This window comes from Phacochoerus africanus, chromosome 2, assembly GCF_016906955.1.
Source record: "Phacochoerus africanus isolate WHEZ1 chromosome 2, ROS_Pafr_v1, whole genome shotgun sequence".
NCBI classification, from domain to species: domain Eukaryota; kingdom Metazoa; phylum Chordata; class Mammalia; order Artiodactyla; family Suidae; genus Phacochoerus; species Phacochoerus africanus.
The window spans coordinates 117530734-117550009 of record NC_062545.1 but is presented as its reverse complement, the minus strand read 5'-3'; the positions used below and the strand labels follow the sequence as shown (position 1 = coordinate 117550009).

Genomic DNA, 19276 nt, shown 5'->3' with positions numbered 1-19276 from the left:
TGTGATTTCTTTCACTCAATGCAAATATTTTGAGCTTCTTTCCCATTATTTGCATGTGACAATGATAATTTTACACATGGTATAAATATTCCAAATTATACCACCTATTGATGAACACAAGGGTTGTTTTCACTTTTTGGCTATTACAATTAAGCCTTCATGAACATTCATATATGTCTTTGTGTGAACATGTGTTTTCATTTCTCTTGAGTAAATACCTAGGTGTCAATTTTATGGGTTGTATTTTACATGTATGCTCAGTTACCAAATTGTTTTCTAAAATGATTGTACCAATTTACATTTTCACCTGCACTGTATGAAATTTACATTTTCACCTGCACTGTATGAAATTTGCAGCTGTTTCATATCCTCACCAAAAGTTAACATGGTCAGTTTTTTATATTTTAGCTGTTCTAATAGGTGCCTAGTAGTATCTCATATTACGGTTTTAATTTGCACTAGTGATGTTGAGTGTATTCATATGCTTATTTGCCATCTTGATAACTTTCTTTAAAGTTTTATTGAGATATAATTGACATTTAAGTTTTATAGTGATTCTTTAAGTGTATAATTATGACTCATAAGTTTAAGGTGTACATAGCATGATGATTTGACTTATTTTGTGAAATAATTATAATAAGTTTAGTTAATATTCATCATATATATGATATATACACGTGTATATATACACATCATGAACATATATATTCATCATGTATATATTCATCACATACAGATACATACACTGTTTTTTTTTTTTTTTTTCCTGGTGATGAGAACTCTCAGGCTGTACTCTTAAAAACTTTCAAATCTGTCATATAACAGTGTTAACTCTGGTCATCAAGTTGTATATTACATACCTAGTACTATTTTATTTTATGGAAGGAAGTTTACACATTTTGACCACTTTCATCCAATTCCCTCCTCCCATCACTGCCTGCCCCTGGTAACCACAAATCTCATCTCCCTTTCTGTGAGTTTGTTTTTTCTGTGGGTTTTGTTATTGTTGTTTTAGATTCTACATATAAGTGAGATCATATGGTATTTGTCTTTCTCTATCTGACTTAATTTCACTTACCATAATGCCCTCAAGGCCCATCCATGATGTTGCAAATGCAGGATTTCCTTTTTTATGGCTAAATAACATTCCAGTGTGTGTGTGTATACACCACACTGGAATGTCATTGGACTTTTAGGTTGTTTCTATATCTTAGCTACTGTAAACAATACTATTGTGAACATTGGGTTGCAGATATTTCTTTGACACAGTGTTTTCATTTCTTTGGGGTATATTTCATTTCTTTGGGGTATATATCCAGTTCCACTTCTGGATATATGGTATTTCTATTTTTAATGTTTTGAGGTACCTCCAAACTGTTTTCCATGGTGGCCATACCAGTGTACAATACTCCCAACAGTACACAAGTTGTTCCCCCTTTCTCCACATCCTTACCATCACTTGTTAGCTCTGGTCTTTTTTATAATAGACATTCATACAGTTGTGAGGTGTTATCTCATTGTGATTTTACTTTGCATTTCCCTAAGGATAAGAGTGTTGTTGAGCACCATTTCATGTACCTGTTGGGAATTTGTAAATCTTCTTTGAAAAATTGTCGGGAGTTTCCATCATGGCTCAGTGGTTAACAAACCTAACAACCATGAGGTTGCAGGTTTGATCCCTGGCCTCGCTCAGTGGGCTAAGGATCCAGCATTGCCGTGAGCTGTGGTGTAGGTCACACATGTGGCTCGGATACTATGTTTCTGGGGCTCTGGTGTAGGCCAGTGGCTATAGCTCCGATTTGACTCCTAGCCTGGGAACCTCCATATGCTGCAGGTGTGGCCCTAGAAAAGACAAAAAGGACAAAAAAGAAAAAAGAAAGAAAATTGTCTCTTGACATCCTTTTCTCATTTTTAAATTGAGTATTGTTGAGTTGTATCAATTCTTTATATATATTTTGGATATTAACCCCTTCAGATAGATTTTTTTTTTCACATTCTGTGGATTGCCTTTTTACTTTGTTGATCGTTTGTTGTGCAAAAGATTTTTGGTTTGACATAGTCCTACTTGTTTATCATTTTGTAGCAGTGATTTAAGTGTCATGTTCAAAAAAAATCATTGCCAAGACATATGTCATGGAGCTTTTTCCCATGTTTTCTTCTAGGATTTTTATAGTTTCTAGTCTTACATGTAAATTTTTACTCCATTTTGAGTTCATTTTTGTGAGTGGTAATATAGGATTAGTTTCATTCTTTTACAACGTGCTATCAGATTTTCCCAGAACCATTAATAAGGAGATTTTCCTTTTCCCACTAAGTATTCTTGGCTCCTTTGTCAAATATTAGTTGATGGTACATGTTTGGGTTTGTTTCTGGGCTCTTGTATCTGTTCCATTGGTCTCTGTTGCTGATTTTATGCCAGTACCATACTATTTTGATTTCTGTAGCTTTATAATGTAGCTTGAAATCAGGAAGTATGATGCCTTCCACTTTGTTCTTTCTCAGTATTGTTTTGGCTATTTGAGGCCTTTTGTAATTCCATATAAATTCAGGTTTTTCTCTCTAATTTTGTTAAAATTGCCATTAGAATCTTGATAGGAAATGCATCTATAGGTGGATTTGGTGGTAATGACATGTAAAAACATTAATTCTTCCAATCTATGAACATAGAATACCTTTCCATTTATTTGTGCTTTCTTTGATTTCTTTCATCAATGTCTTAAAGTTTTCAGTATATAAGTCTTTCACATCATTCATTAAATTTATTTTACTTGATGTAATTATAAATAGGATTGTTTTCTTTTTCAGATAATTTGTTGTTAGTGTACAGAAACTCTATTTAATGCTAATTTTGTATCCTACACCTTTACTGAATTTGTTGATGAGAACTGACAGTTTGGGGATGGACTCTATAAATTTTATATGTATAAAATCATATCACCTGCAAATAGAGACAATTTTGCTTCTTCCTTTCCCATTCTGATGCATTTCATATTTCTTGCTTAATTTCTCTGGCTGGGATTTCTAGTACTATGTTAAGTAGGATTGGTTGGAGTGGGCACTTGTCTGGTCCCTGACCTTAGAGGAAAAGCTTTCAGTGATTGACAACTGAGTATGATTTTAACTGTGTGCTTGACATATGTTGCCTTTTTTTTTAATTAAGGTACATTCCTTCTAAATTTAATTTGTTAGAGTTTTTATCATGAATGTTAATTTTTGTCAAATGATTTTTCTGTGTCTATTGAGGTAATCCTGTGATGTTTTTCTTTCATTCATTAATAAATGTGATATATGACATTTATTCATTTGTAGATATTGAGCCATTCTTACCTCCCTAGGATAAATACCACTTGATCATGGTGTATGATATTTTTAATGTATTGTTCAATTTGCTAATATTTTGTTGAGGATTTTTGCATCTATGTTCATAAGTGATACCTGTAATTTTCTTATTTTTGTGGTATATTTATTTGGTTTTGATATCAGCATGATGCTGCTCTTGAAGAATGACTTAGGAAGCATTCCTTTCTCTTCAATTTTTTGGAATAGTTTGAGAAGGATAAGCATTAACACTTCTTTAAGTATTTGGTATAATTCATCTGTGAAGCCATTTGGTCTTGGACTTTTGTTTGGAGGGAGAATATTTTTTATTATTTTCTCTTAGTGGTAATTGGAGTCTGTTCTTATTTCATGTTTCTTCCTGATTCAGTCTTGGGAGATTGTACATTTCTAGGGATTTTTTCATTTCTTCTAGGTTGTCCATTTTATTGGTAATTATTCAGAGTAATCTCTTATGATCCTTTGTGTTTCTGTGTTGATTTTAACTTCATTTCTGATTATTTGGCCCCACTCTTTTTTTTCTTGATAAGTCTGGCTACAAGTTTATCAGTTTTGTGTATCTTTTCAAAGAAGCAGCTTTTACTTCCTTTGATCCATCCCCCCTTCCTCCTTTCTTTCCTTGCTTCTTTTTCTGTCCTCTCTTCTCTATTTCACTCATTTCTTCTCTAATTTCCTTCCACTAACTTTAGGTTTGTTTGTTCTTCTAATCCATTTAAGTGTGAGGTTAGATATTTTGAGACTTTTCTTGTTTTCTGAGGTAGGCCTATATCATTATAAACTTTCTTTTTGGAACTGCTTTTGCTGCATCCCAAAGATTCTGGATCATTGTGTTTTTGCTTTTGTCTCCATATCTTTTTTTTTTTAATTTCCTCCTTGATTTCTTCCATGACTCATTTGTTGTTCAGTAGCATATTGTTTAGCCTCCATGCAAGTTTTTTTTTTTTAATAGTTGATTTCTACTCTCATAGAGTTGTGGTCAGAGAAGTTTAGTATGATATAAATTTTCTAAAATATATTAAAACTTGTTTTGTGGCTTAGTATGTGATCTATTCTGGAGAATGTTCCATGTGCCCTTGAAAAAAATGTGTGTGTATTATGCTGCTTTTGGATGGGATGTTTTCTCTATATCTATTAAGTATATCTGATCTAATATGTTTAAGGCCTATGTTTCTGTATTGATTTTCTGTCTCGATGATCTGCCTATTTATGTAAGTGGGGTGTTAAAGCCCCCTACTATTGTGTTACTGTTAATATCTTTATTTATATTTGGTAGTATTTGCTATATGTGTTTAAGTGTTCCAGTTTGTGTGCATAAGTTATTTACAAGTGTTATATATTCTTGCATCAATCCTTTTATCATTATTTAATGTCCTTCTTTATCTCTTGTTACAGACTTTGTTTTCTATCCCCTCAGTTTCAATCTATTTGTATTTAGATCTGAAGTGAATCTTTTGTAGGCAGCATGTATATAGATCTTGGTTTTGTATCCAGCCAGACAGCCACTCATTGTCTTTTGATTGGAACATTAAGTACACTTCCACTTAAAGTACTTATTGATAAGTGTTTACTTATTGCCATTTTAAAAATTGTTTTGGAGATGTGTTTATAGTTCTTCATTGTTCCTTTCCTCTTTTCACTTGTGATGGCTATCTTAATGCTATATTTGGATTCCTTTATCTTTGTGTGTGTGTATCTATTAGAGATTTTTAGCTTGTGGGTATCATGAGATATACAGCAACATATACAGGTGATTGTTTTAAGTTGATGATGTCTTAAGTTTGAACATATTGTAAAAACCCTAGAGATGAGCAACATGCCCAATAAACTGTTCACAGTAATGACCATAAAAATGCTCCATACTAGGAAGAAGAATGGGTGAACACAGAATTTTAACAAGGAGTTAGAAAACATAAAGAACCAAACAGAGCTAAAAATGGAGTAACAAAAAAACACTAGAAGGAATCAAGATTAGATTGGATAATAGGAATGGATCAGTAAACTGAAAGTCATAGTAGTGTAAATCACCCATGTTGAAGAGAAAAAAGAAACCAGAATTTTAAAAAATGAATGCAATTTTAAGACATCACTTGGAAAACATCAAGCATGATAATATTCACATTATAGAGGCCTCAGAAGGAGAAAGGAGACAGATAGAGGCATACCAAACATGGGAAAAGAAACAGATATCCAGGTCCAGGAAGAACAGAGAGTCCCAAATAAGAGCAGCCCAAAGAGGTCCACACCAAGATCCATTATAGTTAAAATAGCAAAAATTAAAAACAAAGAGAATATTAAGAGCCCCAAGGGAGAAGCAACTAGTTATGTATAAGGGAACTCTCATAAGATTGTTAGCAGACTTTCAGCAGAAACCTTACTGGCCAGAAGGGAGTGGTCCAATATTTTAATATGATGAAAGCAAAAAACCTGCACAGCCATGAATACTCTACCCAGCAAGGGTATAATTCAGACTTAAAGGAGAGAAAAGGAACTTTACAGACAAGCAAAACCTAAGAGTTCAACAGCACTAAACCAGTTTCCCAGTAAATGTTATAGGGACTTCTCTAAATGAAAAAGAAAAGGCCACAGCTAGAAATAGGAAAACTACAAGAGGAAAAATCTCATTGGTAAATACAAACATACAGTAAAGGTAGTATATCAACCAATTATACAGCTAATATAAAGGTTAAAAGACAAAAGTAGTAAAATCATCTATAGTCATCATAAGTAGTTAAGGTTTACACAAAACAAAAAGATGTAAAATATGATGTCAAAAACATTAAACTTGGGGAAGGAGGAGTAAAAATGCAGAGATCTTTAATGTAGGTATTTTTTATGCACTTCCCTCTTAAAACTGCTCTCACTACATACCTCCTGTAAGTTTTGGTATATTGTGCCTCCATTTTCATATGTTTCAAGATTTTTTCCTCTTTGATTTCTTCTTTCATTTATTGGTTGTTCAGGAGAGTCTTGATATCTTCTTTGGTTAAGTATCTTCTTTGGTTAAGTTTTTATTTCCTTAGTTCATTTTTAGGAATTTAGTTGACTTGTTACTATAACTGAGTTATAAGAGTTCTTGATATATCCTAACTACAAGTCTTTTGTCAGATACCTGTTTTGCAAATATCCTATCCCTTGCCTTGTATTTTTATAATAGTTTTTTTTTTAAAGAGCAATGTTTTAACTTTTGATGAAGTCTAATCTCTTGTTTTTCTTCTTTTATAGTTTGTGCTTTTTGTATCCTAATTAAGAATTCTTTGCTAGGAGTTCCTGTTGTGGTTCAGCAGGTTAAAAACCCAACTAATATCCATGAGGATGTGGGTTTGATCCCTGGCCCCATTCAGGGGGTAAAGGATCCAGCATTGCTGCAAGCTGAGGTTTAGGTTGCAGATGTGGCTCAGATCTGGCATTGCTGTGGTGTAGGTTGGTAGCTGCAGTTCCACTTCAACCCCAGCCTGGGAACTTATGCATGCCACAGATGTGGCTGTAAAGGGGGAAAAAAAGAGAATTATTTTCTAGACCTAAGGGGTCACTAAGAGTTGTTCTAAGGTTTTCTTGCAGAAGTTGCATAATTTGAGCTTTTATGTTTTCATGAGTTTTTGTGCATGATATAAGGGTCAAGGTTCATTGTTGAATATGTACAGTACTATTTGTTGAGAAGATTATCCTTTCATTATTGAATTGCTTTGCCACCTTTGTTGAAAATTAGTTGCCCAGATAGGGGTGGATCTATTTCTGGAATCTCTGTTCTGTTCCATCAATGTGTATCCTCTCCTCATGTTAATGCATTGTCTTGATTAGTATACTTTTATAATAAATCTTGAAATCATGTAATTTCTTTTAATTGGTGTTGACAGTAGCTTGTCTTTTCCATCCATTTATTTGTAACTCCTTTTTATCTTGTTGTAGGCAGCATGTAGTTGAATTTTCCTGTTGTTTTAAGCCAATCTGACAATCTCTTATTTTTTAATTAGGAGGCTTAGACCATTACATTTAATGTGATTATTAATAATGGTTGAGTTTAACTCAATCAAGTTGCTATTTGTTTTTTATTCATACATATTCAGGTTCTTTCTTCCCCTTTATTTTCTTTCTCCTCTTGAATATTTTTAATGATTTTATCTCCTTTATTGTTTTTATCTACATTTTTTGTTACACTATCATTTATCAGATACATCTTTAACTTAGCATTGTCTACCTTTAAGTAACAGCATTTTATGAATAGTGTATAAAACTTTCAGCAGTATATTTCTCTTCTGCCCTTTTTGCTACTGTTGTCATACATTTTACTTTCAAATTCCCTACTACATTGTTACTCTTTTTGCTTTAAAGAGTTAATGAACTTTCTAAATTAAAAGGAAGGAAGGAAGGAAGGAAGGAAAGAGAAAGAAAGGAAGGAAGGAAGGAAGGAAGGAAAATAAAAGAAAGAAAGAAGGAAAGAAAGAAAGAAAACAACCTTGTGGAGTTCCTTTCTGGCTCAGTGAGTTAAAGATCTGGCATTGTCCCTGCTGCAGCTTGGGTTGCTGCAGTGGCACAGGTTTGATCCCTGGCCCAGTAACATATACATGCTGAGGAGCTCAGCCAAAACAAACAAAAACAACAAAACCCTTTGTATTTTATTACACATAAAATTTACCCTGATTTTTGAGGTGTACAAGTTCAGTTGTGTTACATATATTCACATTGTTGCGTAACCAAACTACAGAACTCTTTGTTCATCTTCCAAAAACTGAAAGCCTGTGTCCAATAAAAAAAAAAAATAACTCCCCATTCCCCTTTCTCTGACCCCTGGCAACCACAATTCTGTCTCTGATTTTGACCACTCCAGGTAGTACCTAATATAAGTAGAATCATATACTATTTGTCTCTTCGTAATTAGTTTTTTTTCACTCAGCAAATGTCCTCAAATTCTATCCATGTTATAGCGTATGTCAGAATTTCATTCATTTTTAAGAGGCCATGTTTTCCTATAGTGAATGGTCTTGACATCCTTGTGAAAAATCATTCGACTTTATATGCAGGGTTTTATTTGGGGGCTCTTTATACCATTGGTATTTATGATCTTTATGTTGGTATTAAACCATTTTGATTACTATAGATGTGTAATAAGTTTTGAAATCAGGAACTTGGTTACTTTTATTCCAAAGTAGTTGATTCTTTTTTGGTGGTATTATTAGTAGTTATTTCTTAATTTCTTTTTAGCAATGTTCATTAGTAGTATATAGAAACAACTGATTTTTTGGTGTTATTTCTATATCCTACAACTTCTCCAAATTAATTTATTCTGACAGTTTTCTTATAGAATTTATAGGCTTTTCTACATACAAGATAATGTCATCTGTGAACAGAGATAATCTCCCTTTTACTTTTTAATTTGGATGCCTTTTATTTTTCTTCAATAGCTGCTCTGGCCAGAACTTCCAGTAGGGTGACTAAAAGTGACAAAAATGAGCATCCTTGTCTTGTCTCTAATCCTAGAGGGAAAGCCTTCAGTCTTTTAGCATTGAGTTTGCTGTTAGCCGTGGGCTTTTCATGTATGTCTGTTATGTTGAAGTAGAATCCTTCTGTTCCTTGTTTGTTAAGTAGTTTTATCATAAAAATATGTTGCATCCTGTTAGATGTTTTTCTGCATTAATTAAGAGGATCGTCCCTTCATTCTGTTAATGTGGGGTGTTAAGTGATTGATTTTCATAGGTATTCTTGCATTTCAAGAATAAATCCCTTTTGGCCATTGTGTATAATCCTCCTCATGTGCTGTGAAATTGTTTGCTATTATTTTGTTGAGGATTTTTGCATCAGTACTTCTCAAGGATATTAGTTTGAATTTTCTTAGAGTGTCTAAGGCTTTAAGTATCAAGTTAATGCTGACCTCAGAAATTGATTTGGAAATTATCTGTCCTCTTCAGTTTTGGGAGAGAAACTTTAAGATGATTAGTGTTAATTCTTCTTTAAACCTTTGGTTAAATTCACTAGTGAAGCCATATGGTCTGGGATTTTTCTTTTTTTTTTTCTTTTTTTTTTTTTGTTGTTGTTGTTGTTGTTGCTATTTCTTGGGCCACTCCCACGGCATATGGAGGTTCCCAGGCTAGGGGTTGAATCGGAGCTGTAGCCACCGGCCTACGCCAGAGCCACAGCAACGCGGGATCCGAGCCGCGTCTGCAACCTACACCACAGCTCACGGCAACGCCGGATCCTTAACCCACTGAGCAAGGGCAGGGACCGAACCCGCAACCTCATGGTTCCTAGTCGGATTCGTTAACCACTGCGCCATGACGGGAACTCCTGGGATTTTTCTTTGTTGGGAGATTGTTGATTATTCCTTCAATCTCCTTACTAGTTATAGGTCTATCTAGATTTCTTATTTCTTCATTATTCAGTTTTGGTAGATTGTGATACTCTGGGAATTCATCTGTTATCCAGTTTTTTGGTGTACAATTTTTCATAGTGTTCTCTTACAACCTTTTCTATTTCTGTGGTATTTGTTGTAAGATATTTTCTTCCATCTATTATTTTATTTCTATAAAATCAGTTGCAATGTCCCCTCTTCCATTCCCAATATTTGTTATTTGAGTCCTCATTCTCTTAGTCTAGCTAAAGTTTTGTCAATTTTGGTGATCTTTTCAAAGAACTCTTGGTTTCACTGATTTTTCTGTACTGTTTTTCTATCTTCTGTTTCATTGACTCTGCTCTATTCTTTATTATCTCCTATTTTCAACTAGCTTTGGGTTTAGTTCTTTTTTCTAATTAAGTTGTAAAGTTATTGATTTTACACCTTCCTTCCTTTTTAATGTAAATATACATAGCTTTAAGTTTCCTTTAGCACTACTTTGACTGCATCCCTTACATTTGGGTGTGTTGTGTTTTCATTATCATTCGCCTGAAGATCTTTTCTCACTTATATGTTGATTTCTTCTTTAACTCATTGAATATTTGAGTATGTTCATTTCCTCTAAATTTTTGGATTTTCCTATTTTCCTAATGCTCCTGATTTCTAGTTACATTTCACTATAAATAGGAAACATACTTTGTATGACATTAGTCCTTAAATTTACTAACACCTGTTTTGGGGCCTAATATATGATCTGTTCTGGATAAGTCTTTTGGGTCTAGTTGGTCTACAACATTGCTCAAGTACTTTTCCCTTATTGCCCTCTGTCTGGTGGTTCTTCTGTCTTTATTCATTATTGTAAATAGGGTATTGAGGTCTCTTACTGTACTGTGAGCTGTCTACTTTTCCTACCATTTCTGTCAATGTTTAAGTCATATATTTAGTAGCTCTGAGGTTTGGTGCATATATAAGTGCTATAGCTCCTTGGTGAGCTGGCCTTTTATTGTTATGAAATGTCCTTGTTTCTTTTAATGGTTTTGACTTAAATGCTGTTTTGTCTGACACTATTATAGCCACCCCATTCTCTTTTGGTTACTGTTTTCATAGAGTATCTTTTGCCATTCCATCATTTTCAATCTCTGTGTACCATTAGAGCTAAAGTGAGTCTCTTGTAGACAAAATATAGTTACATCTTTTTTAATCCATTCTTCCTATTTATGAGTTTAGTCTATTTATGTTTCAACCTATAACTGATAGGAACTTCTTATTGCCATTTTGTTAATTGTTTTTGCCTTAAAGCCTTTTTGTCCCTCATTTAAATGTCTTCATTTCCTAAAAGTTTCAGTCCTGGTGCTTTTCCAGGCCTTAGGTATTAGGTTTTATTCCTCTGCCCATAATCTCTTCATCATTGGTCCTCATGGTTTTGCAGACCCCTTGCAGCTTCATGGATACTAGTCAGGTTCATTATCACTGAACCACAATGGGAACTTGCCCAATTTTTTTTTTTTTTTGAGGCTTAGCTGATTTACAGTATTAATTTCAGGTGTACAGCATAGTGATTAAAAATTTTTATGAACTATAAAGTTATTTTAAAATAACTGTCTATATTCCCTGTTCTGTACAATATACCTTTGTAGCTTATTTTATAATAGTACCTCATACATCTAAATTCCCTATTTTATAACCCCCTTCCCTCTCTCTACTGGCACAGTGTCTCATTGTTGGTACCAGCCTTCTGGTGGGTGGATTGAGTCCTGGCATAGCAGACTGCAGGGCTGTGTTGATGCTGGGCTGGTGTCTGCCGACTGACGCATGGAGCTGGAGCCCAGGGTCTCTGGCTCCAAAGCCCTGGGGATCCCAGGACAAGTGCCTGTGTACTTGTGAGTGGGGCAGGGTCTTGGGCCCTCTGATGGGCAAGGCCATGTTCCAGGCTCATAGGATTTTAAAGTAACCTGCTTGCTGGTGGTGGTTGGGTGGTGTCCCCACCCAGCTAGTTGCTTGACCTGAGGCTTCCCCAAAGTACTGGTGCTAACAGGCTGGTGGGTGGGGCCATGTCCAGATGCTAATAAGCTAGAAGAGGAGTCTGAAATAGTGCTTCCCAGCACCAGTGTCCACCTGGTAGAATGGGTTCACAAAAATGGCTGCTGCCAATGTCTGTGTCCCTAGGATAAGCTTCAGTGGATTCTTGCCTCTTAGGGATCAGCAGGTGTGTCTGACCCTGGCTCCTTTCAAAAACCACTGCTTCTTCCATGACTTCTGGAGCATGTGAGATTTTATGTGCACTCTGTAAGAGTGGAATTTCTATTTCCCATACCCCTCTGGGTCTCCTGAAAGTAAGCCCCATTGGCCTTCAAAGCCAGATCTTCTGCGGTCTTTTCTACCCTGTACAGGATCCCCCAGGCTGAGTCCAGTGTGAGGCTTAGACCCACTGCTCCTTGGGAAGAACCTCTGTAATTGTAATTATCCTCCCATCTGTGGGTCACCCATTCTGGGGTATTGGTCTTGACACATGGCACCGCTGCTCCTTCTACTTATCTTGCGGTTCCTTCTTTAGAGAAGATCTTTTCTGTTAGAATACTCTGTAAGTAGTTTTAATTTTGGTATACCCATGGTGGGAGGTAAACTCAGGGTCTTTCTACTCTGCCATCTTAGCAAAAAAACAAAGTCATCCCCCATTATCTTTTAAAGAGAATTTTTAAAGAAAAACTCTACTAATACCACATTTCTATTTCTGATACTTTTTTTTCTTTTTTATGTGTGAATATATAGTTTCCTTCTGATATCATTTTCCTTTGGCATGAAAGACTTATTTTTAACATTTTTTCCAAGTACAAGATCTTCCTGAACTTTATATAACTTCTACTAACCTATCTTAAAGTTCACTGGCTCTTTTTCTCCATTGTCCAAGTTGCCGCAGAGCTCATCTTACTTTTACCAGGATTACAGACTTGGTAATCTATAATTTCCATAGGCAGTGGCTGAATTTTTTGCTCAGTTCTTTGCCTTTTATGGTTCCTAGGAGTCTCACCATGCAAATACTATTTAAATGTCTGCCATGTATTTGAGGGAACTATGTGGGAAGATTTTGATGATCTCCTACCTTAAAATTTCTACCATCATAGTAGCCCTGCAGTATAATTCCTCAGCCCAGTAAGACTACTGCTTTTTGCTTTAAATCTATCCCCTGTCAACCCATGAACTGAAAGGTGCTCTCAGAAGCAAGCTGAAGATGGATCTTCAACTAGTATGCTTCTGTTCTTTCAAGGATCATAACCACCTCCAATTTCTGTTTACTACTGATTACTCACTTCTGCCCTCAAATGTAAATTACTTTGGCATTATTAGAAATTTAGCATTATTAGAAATTAGTTAAAATGTTTTTTAAAACCTTTTTAAAAATGCTTCAGGTGTGAGCATCATTAAAAGTTATAAAAATTATAGTAATTTAATAATGCAAAAACTAAATAGTTTTTATTGCTGATGTGATCATTTTTTCCATCAAAGTACTATAAAGAATACATAGAATTTTTTTCTTTTGCAGGATATAGCAAATGAAGAACACAAAAAAATCGAAGTGTTAAAATCAGAAAACAAGAAGCTAGAAAAGCAAAAAGGAGAATTAATGATAGGGTTCAAGAAACAATTAAAATTAGTTGATGTTTTAAAAAGGCAGAAGGTGAGTTTATCCTAAAAAACAAAGTTAAAATAAATAATAGATATTATATTTGGACATTTCTACTTAGATATTATATTTGAACATTTCTACTAAGATATTTAGTATTTCAACTTTAAGTATGTTTTTTATTTTGACATGCTTAGTCACAAAAATTTATCTACACTTAGATGAAGATGAATTAGTAATGTGGAAATAGGACTTACATACAGTACAGATACTCCCTAACTAAAGAAAATACCATATATAAAAGTAACTATTATCTTCAGGGATCAGTTTACCTCTTTAAACCTTGAAGAGTGAAAACTGATTCCAAACCATCACTATAGGAGTTACCTAGCGGTAAGAGGACTCAATCCATGGTTCTGCCATTCTTTTTTGTAGAGGTGACAAATCATAACATTATTAAATTGTTCTCTCAACAGATTGATACAATACTACTAGTGGACAAAGGCTTTTAGAGGTTGACCACTGTATGTAATTACTACTTTAAGTATCATGCTTATTGGAATTAACATTACACATTCTTACAACGAAACTTATAATCTGATAGCATATTACACATTTCACAAATTTCCTGGTTCTGGGGTCTACTCTTATACCAAATTAGACGATGCTATGTTTTTAAAACACAGATGCATATTGAAGCTGCCAGGATGCTGTCTTTCACCGAAGAGGAATTTATGAAGGCACTTGAATGGGGAAATTGATAAGTGATTGACTTTTTAACCTAAAGTGCATGGTATATAAAGTGCAAAACATACTCTTTAACTTAAGTTGTAATAGTTTGAATTGCCTTTATAGGTAATGAAGATATTCGATAACAAAATCAAAATAATTCCAAATTCCCTATTTAGATTTGGGGATATAAAGTTGATAGCTAATTATCAGAAAATAGAAATATTTTGTAAAATAAAGCAATAGGAATCTAACTTTTGATTCTGTTGTCTTTCTTATGACCTTCTAGCATTTTTTTCAGCTACACTGAATATTTAGCTCTAGTTTATAAATGATGTTTATCTGAGACAAAACCAGTACTTTGAAATTCCTCACTCCTTACTTTTCTCTCTCCTATAGTAGACAGAAAAAGATTTTTCCTGGCCAACTCAGGGCGGTTAAGTTCCTAAACACAAACGTAGGTAGAAGTGGACTGGAGAAGTTAGTCTTCTGAGTTTGGCCTATGATATATTTATCTATATATTGAGTGTGGTGTAGCACTCACATCTTGAAATTACCATACAAAAACAATAGTGTAATAAAAAGCAATTAACTTTGCAATTAATTCTGCAGTTTAAAAATATTCAGTAATTTAGTTTTTATCAGAAAACAAATGTTTTCTTACAGGTAAAATTGTTTATAAATGATGAAATACAGATGTTTTAGAAAATCGAAAGACAGTGGGTTCCTGTGCTCACTGAACTGTAAAACAAAAGTTACACTGACATCTAGTGGTAACATACAAATAAGAATCCAGATTTTACCAAATGATATCACTTATGTTCACAGATTTCACTCCTTTTTCCGATATGCTTTTCTGAATTCTTCACCAAGCATATCAATATCATCCACTTTTTTGAATACTCCCTACAAGAAAAATATTTTGTGGGTTACTTTGAATGCCAGAATATTTCACTAAATGTTTGTAAGACTAACAGATAAACAGACCTGAAATTTGTCTTCAGAATAATGAAATCTATTTCATATACTTATGAACTTTTTTCCCTGAAATTATGACTTTATAAACATATATACTGAATATTCTTAGAATGACCTGATTTCCTGATTTATCAGATCCTGTGTTAAAACTTTTCATAAAAATCTGGGCTCTTCTGCTTTATTTACTACAAGTACTACTTACTGCCTTGATGGGCTGAATGGGAATTAATTTAACCCATACTGTACCCTCTACCATTGTTTTGAAAGAACCCTACAGTATGATATGAAGGAGGTCAGGGTGAAGAGACAAAGCTTTGCCAGATTCATGCATGGCACTGGCTCCTGCCTCAGTTCTGTGTCTAATCAGCAAACATTCATTCTTGCAGGAAAGAATCCAGGTTTGGAGTTAAGCCAACTAATTGTAATCCCTTTAACATAAAATTAAACATTAACTTATTATCTAAAGAACCCAAAGAATAATTTAGATCATTTGGAGCCATTAGGATCTAAGGGATAAAATCATTTTAGTTTTATTGTCAGGCTCTCCTGTTCCTACAGTTATTCTGCTACACAAATATCTAAATCCCAAGACTTGGCCTGAATTTATAGTCTATTTTATTAAATTTATCAATTCCATATGGCATTTGTCATTAATACATCATTTAGTATTCACTAATCCTAATTAATTAGACTCTAAATTCCTAGGTAATAATTACATTTCTCTTCTTACTTTGCACTGGACTAAACAAAATATAAACTTGATTCTTTTGATTGAATAAAGTATCAAATGGCATAATTTGTATATCTGAAGGATGGAAATTTTATTTACAGGAGTCCAGATGTTTATGTGGCCTGTAAAACTCAGTTGTTATTTTTATAGTCATAATGTCTTTCAGATATACATGAAAATTTGTCATCTTCTGGAAGTGTTTTTAAAAACCAAGGTTACCTAGTTAAAATGTAACCTCTTATTACAAAGCAGGTCTGGCTCTCAGACTCAGTTCAAGTATGTATCTGTTACTAGTATTACCCATTACATGGTTTTCCTGTATAACATGAGCTTTGGTATACAGAGGATCAAAATTGCTTTAGTTTGAGATCTCCTACACTAAAGGAGGAGAAAGAACATTTAAAATTTCAATTCAGTAATTCCAACTCATACTGAAACTATGCCAAGATAAGTTCTCTCATTTTGGAAATACTCAATTACTATTCCACATGCCACTGCTGCTTTGTAACTACAAGAAGTGAGTGAAACCCAGGCCCTCTGAAATCCTAATACCATGATTTCCCCCCCCACTATTAGGGGTTATGAATTAAATCTCAACTTACTTTAGGGAGATATCCTAGTAGTTTTGTAGCATGTTCTTTAAGAAGTTTTAGTCTTTCTTCTTCAATAATTTCATTAACACATCCTTGTCTTCTTTGCTGCAACTGCCATTCCTCCAGTTCACGTTGCTAGAGATGTAAAAATTTTTTTCTTGTCACAAAACAATCTTTTAAGAATTTGTCAAAAGTACTTTTGCAGTAAATTAGGTAAAACTGGTAGATGTGAGATAATATATATGTTACATTATATACACACACACAGTCATATTTTCATGATAGTCTCTTCATTACCATAGAAAAAAGGTTCAAAGAAGTCATTTCCTAATTAACTCAACTATTTATTGAGTGCCTCCAGGATTTTTCAACTTGCATGTTTGATTTCAAACTCAATATGACAAACTCAAAACTCCAACTCAAAACATAACAGCACGCACTTGTATTCCTTGAGTGTCTCATATTTGAAATCTTGAGAGTTATTTTGACATCTTCCTTCCCTCTATCCTATATGTTCAAAAAAAATCATTACAAGTTTCATCTGTTATTTCTTTAAAATATTTAAACTTTTCCCTTTCTCTCTCCTTCCATTGCTCTGTTAACCTATTCATACGTCCTCATCACTTCACTCTTAAATTACTATCTCCTATTAAAAATCACAATAAAACCAGTTTCTATCAATGCAAACTCCTCTACGTATCATTTAGATTTTTCCATGTGATACAATTCTGTATGCTGCCAACTTAGAATAGCCTTCCTCTGTCTTCTTTTATTCATCTTTTATGTATTTCCAGATAAACCACATAGTTTTGCCATAAATGTATTGCATAATTAGTAAATTATACAACATTCTACAAATGTTTACACTGTACATTTAAGAAACATATTCTTGGAGCTCCCACTGTTGCACAATGGAATTGGTAGGCATCTTCAGAGTGCTTTGATCCCCAGCCTGGCACAGTGGGGTCATGGATCCAGCATTGCCATAGCTGTGGCTTAGGTCACAGCTGTACCTGGGATCTGATGCCTGGTCTGGGAGCTCCATATGCCACAAGGTGGCCAAAAAAGAAGAGAAAGAAAAGTATTCTCAGTAAAGTGTTAAATATAATTGAATCTTTTGGTTATCTGTGTCTTATTTTCTTCTGCTAGATTAGAAGCTACCACAATGAGCTTTTGTTTGTTTTGGTTCCCTCACCAACACTCAGCAGAATGCTTAACAGATCACTATCTGTTAGATTACAAGAATATCTTGGGGTTTCTTTTTGTCTTCCCATGCAGGAAAAGATCAGCATTGTGATGTTAATTTATTAATCCCAGCTCTGCCACTTACTTGCTGTGAAATCTTAGACAATAATCTTTCTATGCCTCAGTTTCCACATCTTTAGAATGGGGGTAGTAATGATACCTAACTCACAGGGTTCAAAGTTAAAAGTTATTACTTTGCTTGTTATGAGCATAGAATAGTAAATGACATATGAAAGTGCTCAATAAATGTTAATTATTTTTACCACTTGTAATTACTACTTAAAATATTTATGATATGCCTAATCTATTTTTTTTCATATTTAGAGCTCTTTATCTTTTCAAAACACTTATTATCTCATTTGGTTCTTAAAGTATTAATTCAGTTTTATGAGTGAAACATAAATAGACAAATCAATGTGTCCAAAGTCACAGACCTAGTCCAATCAGAACTACAGCTACTGGCCTGTGTCACAGCCACAGCAACCCAGGATCTGAGCCGTGTCTGCAACCTATACCACAGCTCACAGCAATGATGGATCCCTGACCCACTGAGCAAGGCCAGGGATCAAACCTCATGGATACTAGTTGGATTCATTTCTGCTGCGCCACAATGGGAACTCCCCCTCACCAACTCTTAAATCCACATTTCTAATTAAGAAATCTTACCCTGGGCCTCAGAATCATTGTGGACAAAATGGGATTATATTCCCCCTCAAAATCTGTTTTTCTTTATAGATACTCTTTCTGTAAAACATCACCACTCACTCACTGAAGACAAGTACATAATAGCATTATTTATTAGTAATAGCCTAGTTTTCTTCTCAACTCTCCAAGCCTTATTGGTCACCAACCCCCATAAATTCTATCTTCCTAACATCTCACAGATGGATCCTTCTCCATTCACATGGGCTTTCACCACCTATCACTGGGATAACTGTAATAATAATAACTTCCTTAATGAGCTTCCTGTCTCCAGTCCTACCCCTCACATCTGTCCTTGAGTCATCTTTCAAAGTGCAGATATTATGTAGCTTTCTTAATTACTCAGTGGGTCCCCTTGGATAAAGTCCACCTTCTTTAAAATGGGAGCCAGGGCATACATGGTCTGTCTCCTCTCAGCCATACCAAGATGTCCAGATTGGTATCAATGCATGCATTTGATATATCTTTATAATCATTGTTTTTATGTATTTTTTCTCAACCAAAACCTCACAGATGACATGGACTTAGTCATATTTATCTTTATGTTCTCAACACCACCTAATGTCTAACACATAGAAAGCATCAATTGGTACAGCCACTATGGAGAACAGTTTGGAGATACCTTAGAAATCTATACATAGAACTTCCATATGACCCCGCAATCCCACTCTTGGGCATCTATCCGGACAAAACTCTACTTAAAAGAGACACGTGCACCCGCATGTTCATTGCAGCACTATTCACAATAGCCAGGACATGGAAACAACCCACATGTCCATCGACAGATGACTGGATTCGGAAGAGGTGGTATGTATACACAATGGAATACTACTCAGCTGTAAAAAAGAATGACATCATGCCATTTGCAGCAACATGGATGGAGCTAGAGAACCTCATACTGAGTGAAATGAGCCAGAAAGACAAAGACAAATACCATAGGATATCACTTATAACTGGAATCTAATATCCAGCACAAATGAACATCTCCTCAGAAAAGAAAATCATGGACTTGGAGA

At 34.5% G+C, this 19276-nt stretch overlaps 2 protein-coding genes across 9 annotated transcripts in view; one reads left to right on the top strand and one right to left on the bottom strand.

Moving 5' to 3' along the window:
- TEX9 (testis expressed 9) overlaps positions 1-19276 on the top strand; it is a 302725-nt gene that overhangs the window by 179061 nt on the left and 104388 nt on the right. For 7 of the 8 annotated variants that reach the window (XM_047766282.1, XM_047766283.1, XM_047766281.1 and 4 more), the window contains 2 exons: positions 13203-13337; positions 13970-14268. The exons of the other annotated variant lie outside the window; for it this stretch is intronic. In XM_047766282.1, the coding sequence (XP_047622238.1) occupies positions 13203-13337; positions 13970-14044 (210 nt within the window). In that variant the 3' untranslated portion in view covers positions 14045-14268. Of the gene's footprint in view, positions 1-13202; positions 13338-13969; positions 14269-19276 lie in introns of those variants that run through there. 8 annotated transcript variants of the gene reach the window in all.
- MNS1 (meiosis specific nuclear structural 1) overlaps positions 14335-19276 on the bottom strand; it is a 54230-nt gene continuing 49288 nt past the window's right edge. The window contains 3 exon segments of the mRNA XM_047766279.1: positions 14335-14854; positions 14856-14918; positions 16323-16448. Coding sequence (XP_047622235.1) covers positions 14825-14854; positions 14856-14918; positions 16323-16448 — 219 coding nt within the window. The 3' untranslated portion in view covers positions 14335-14824.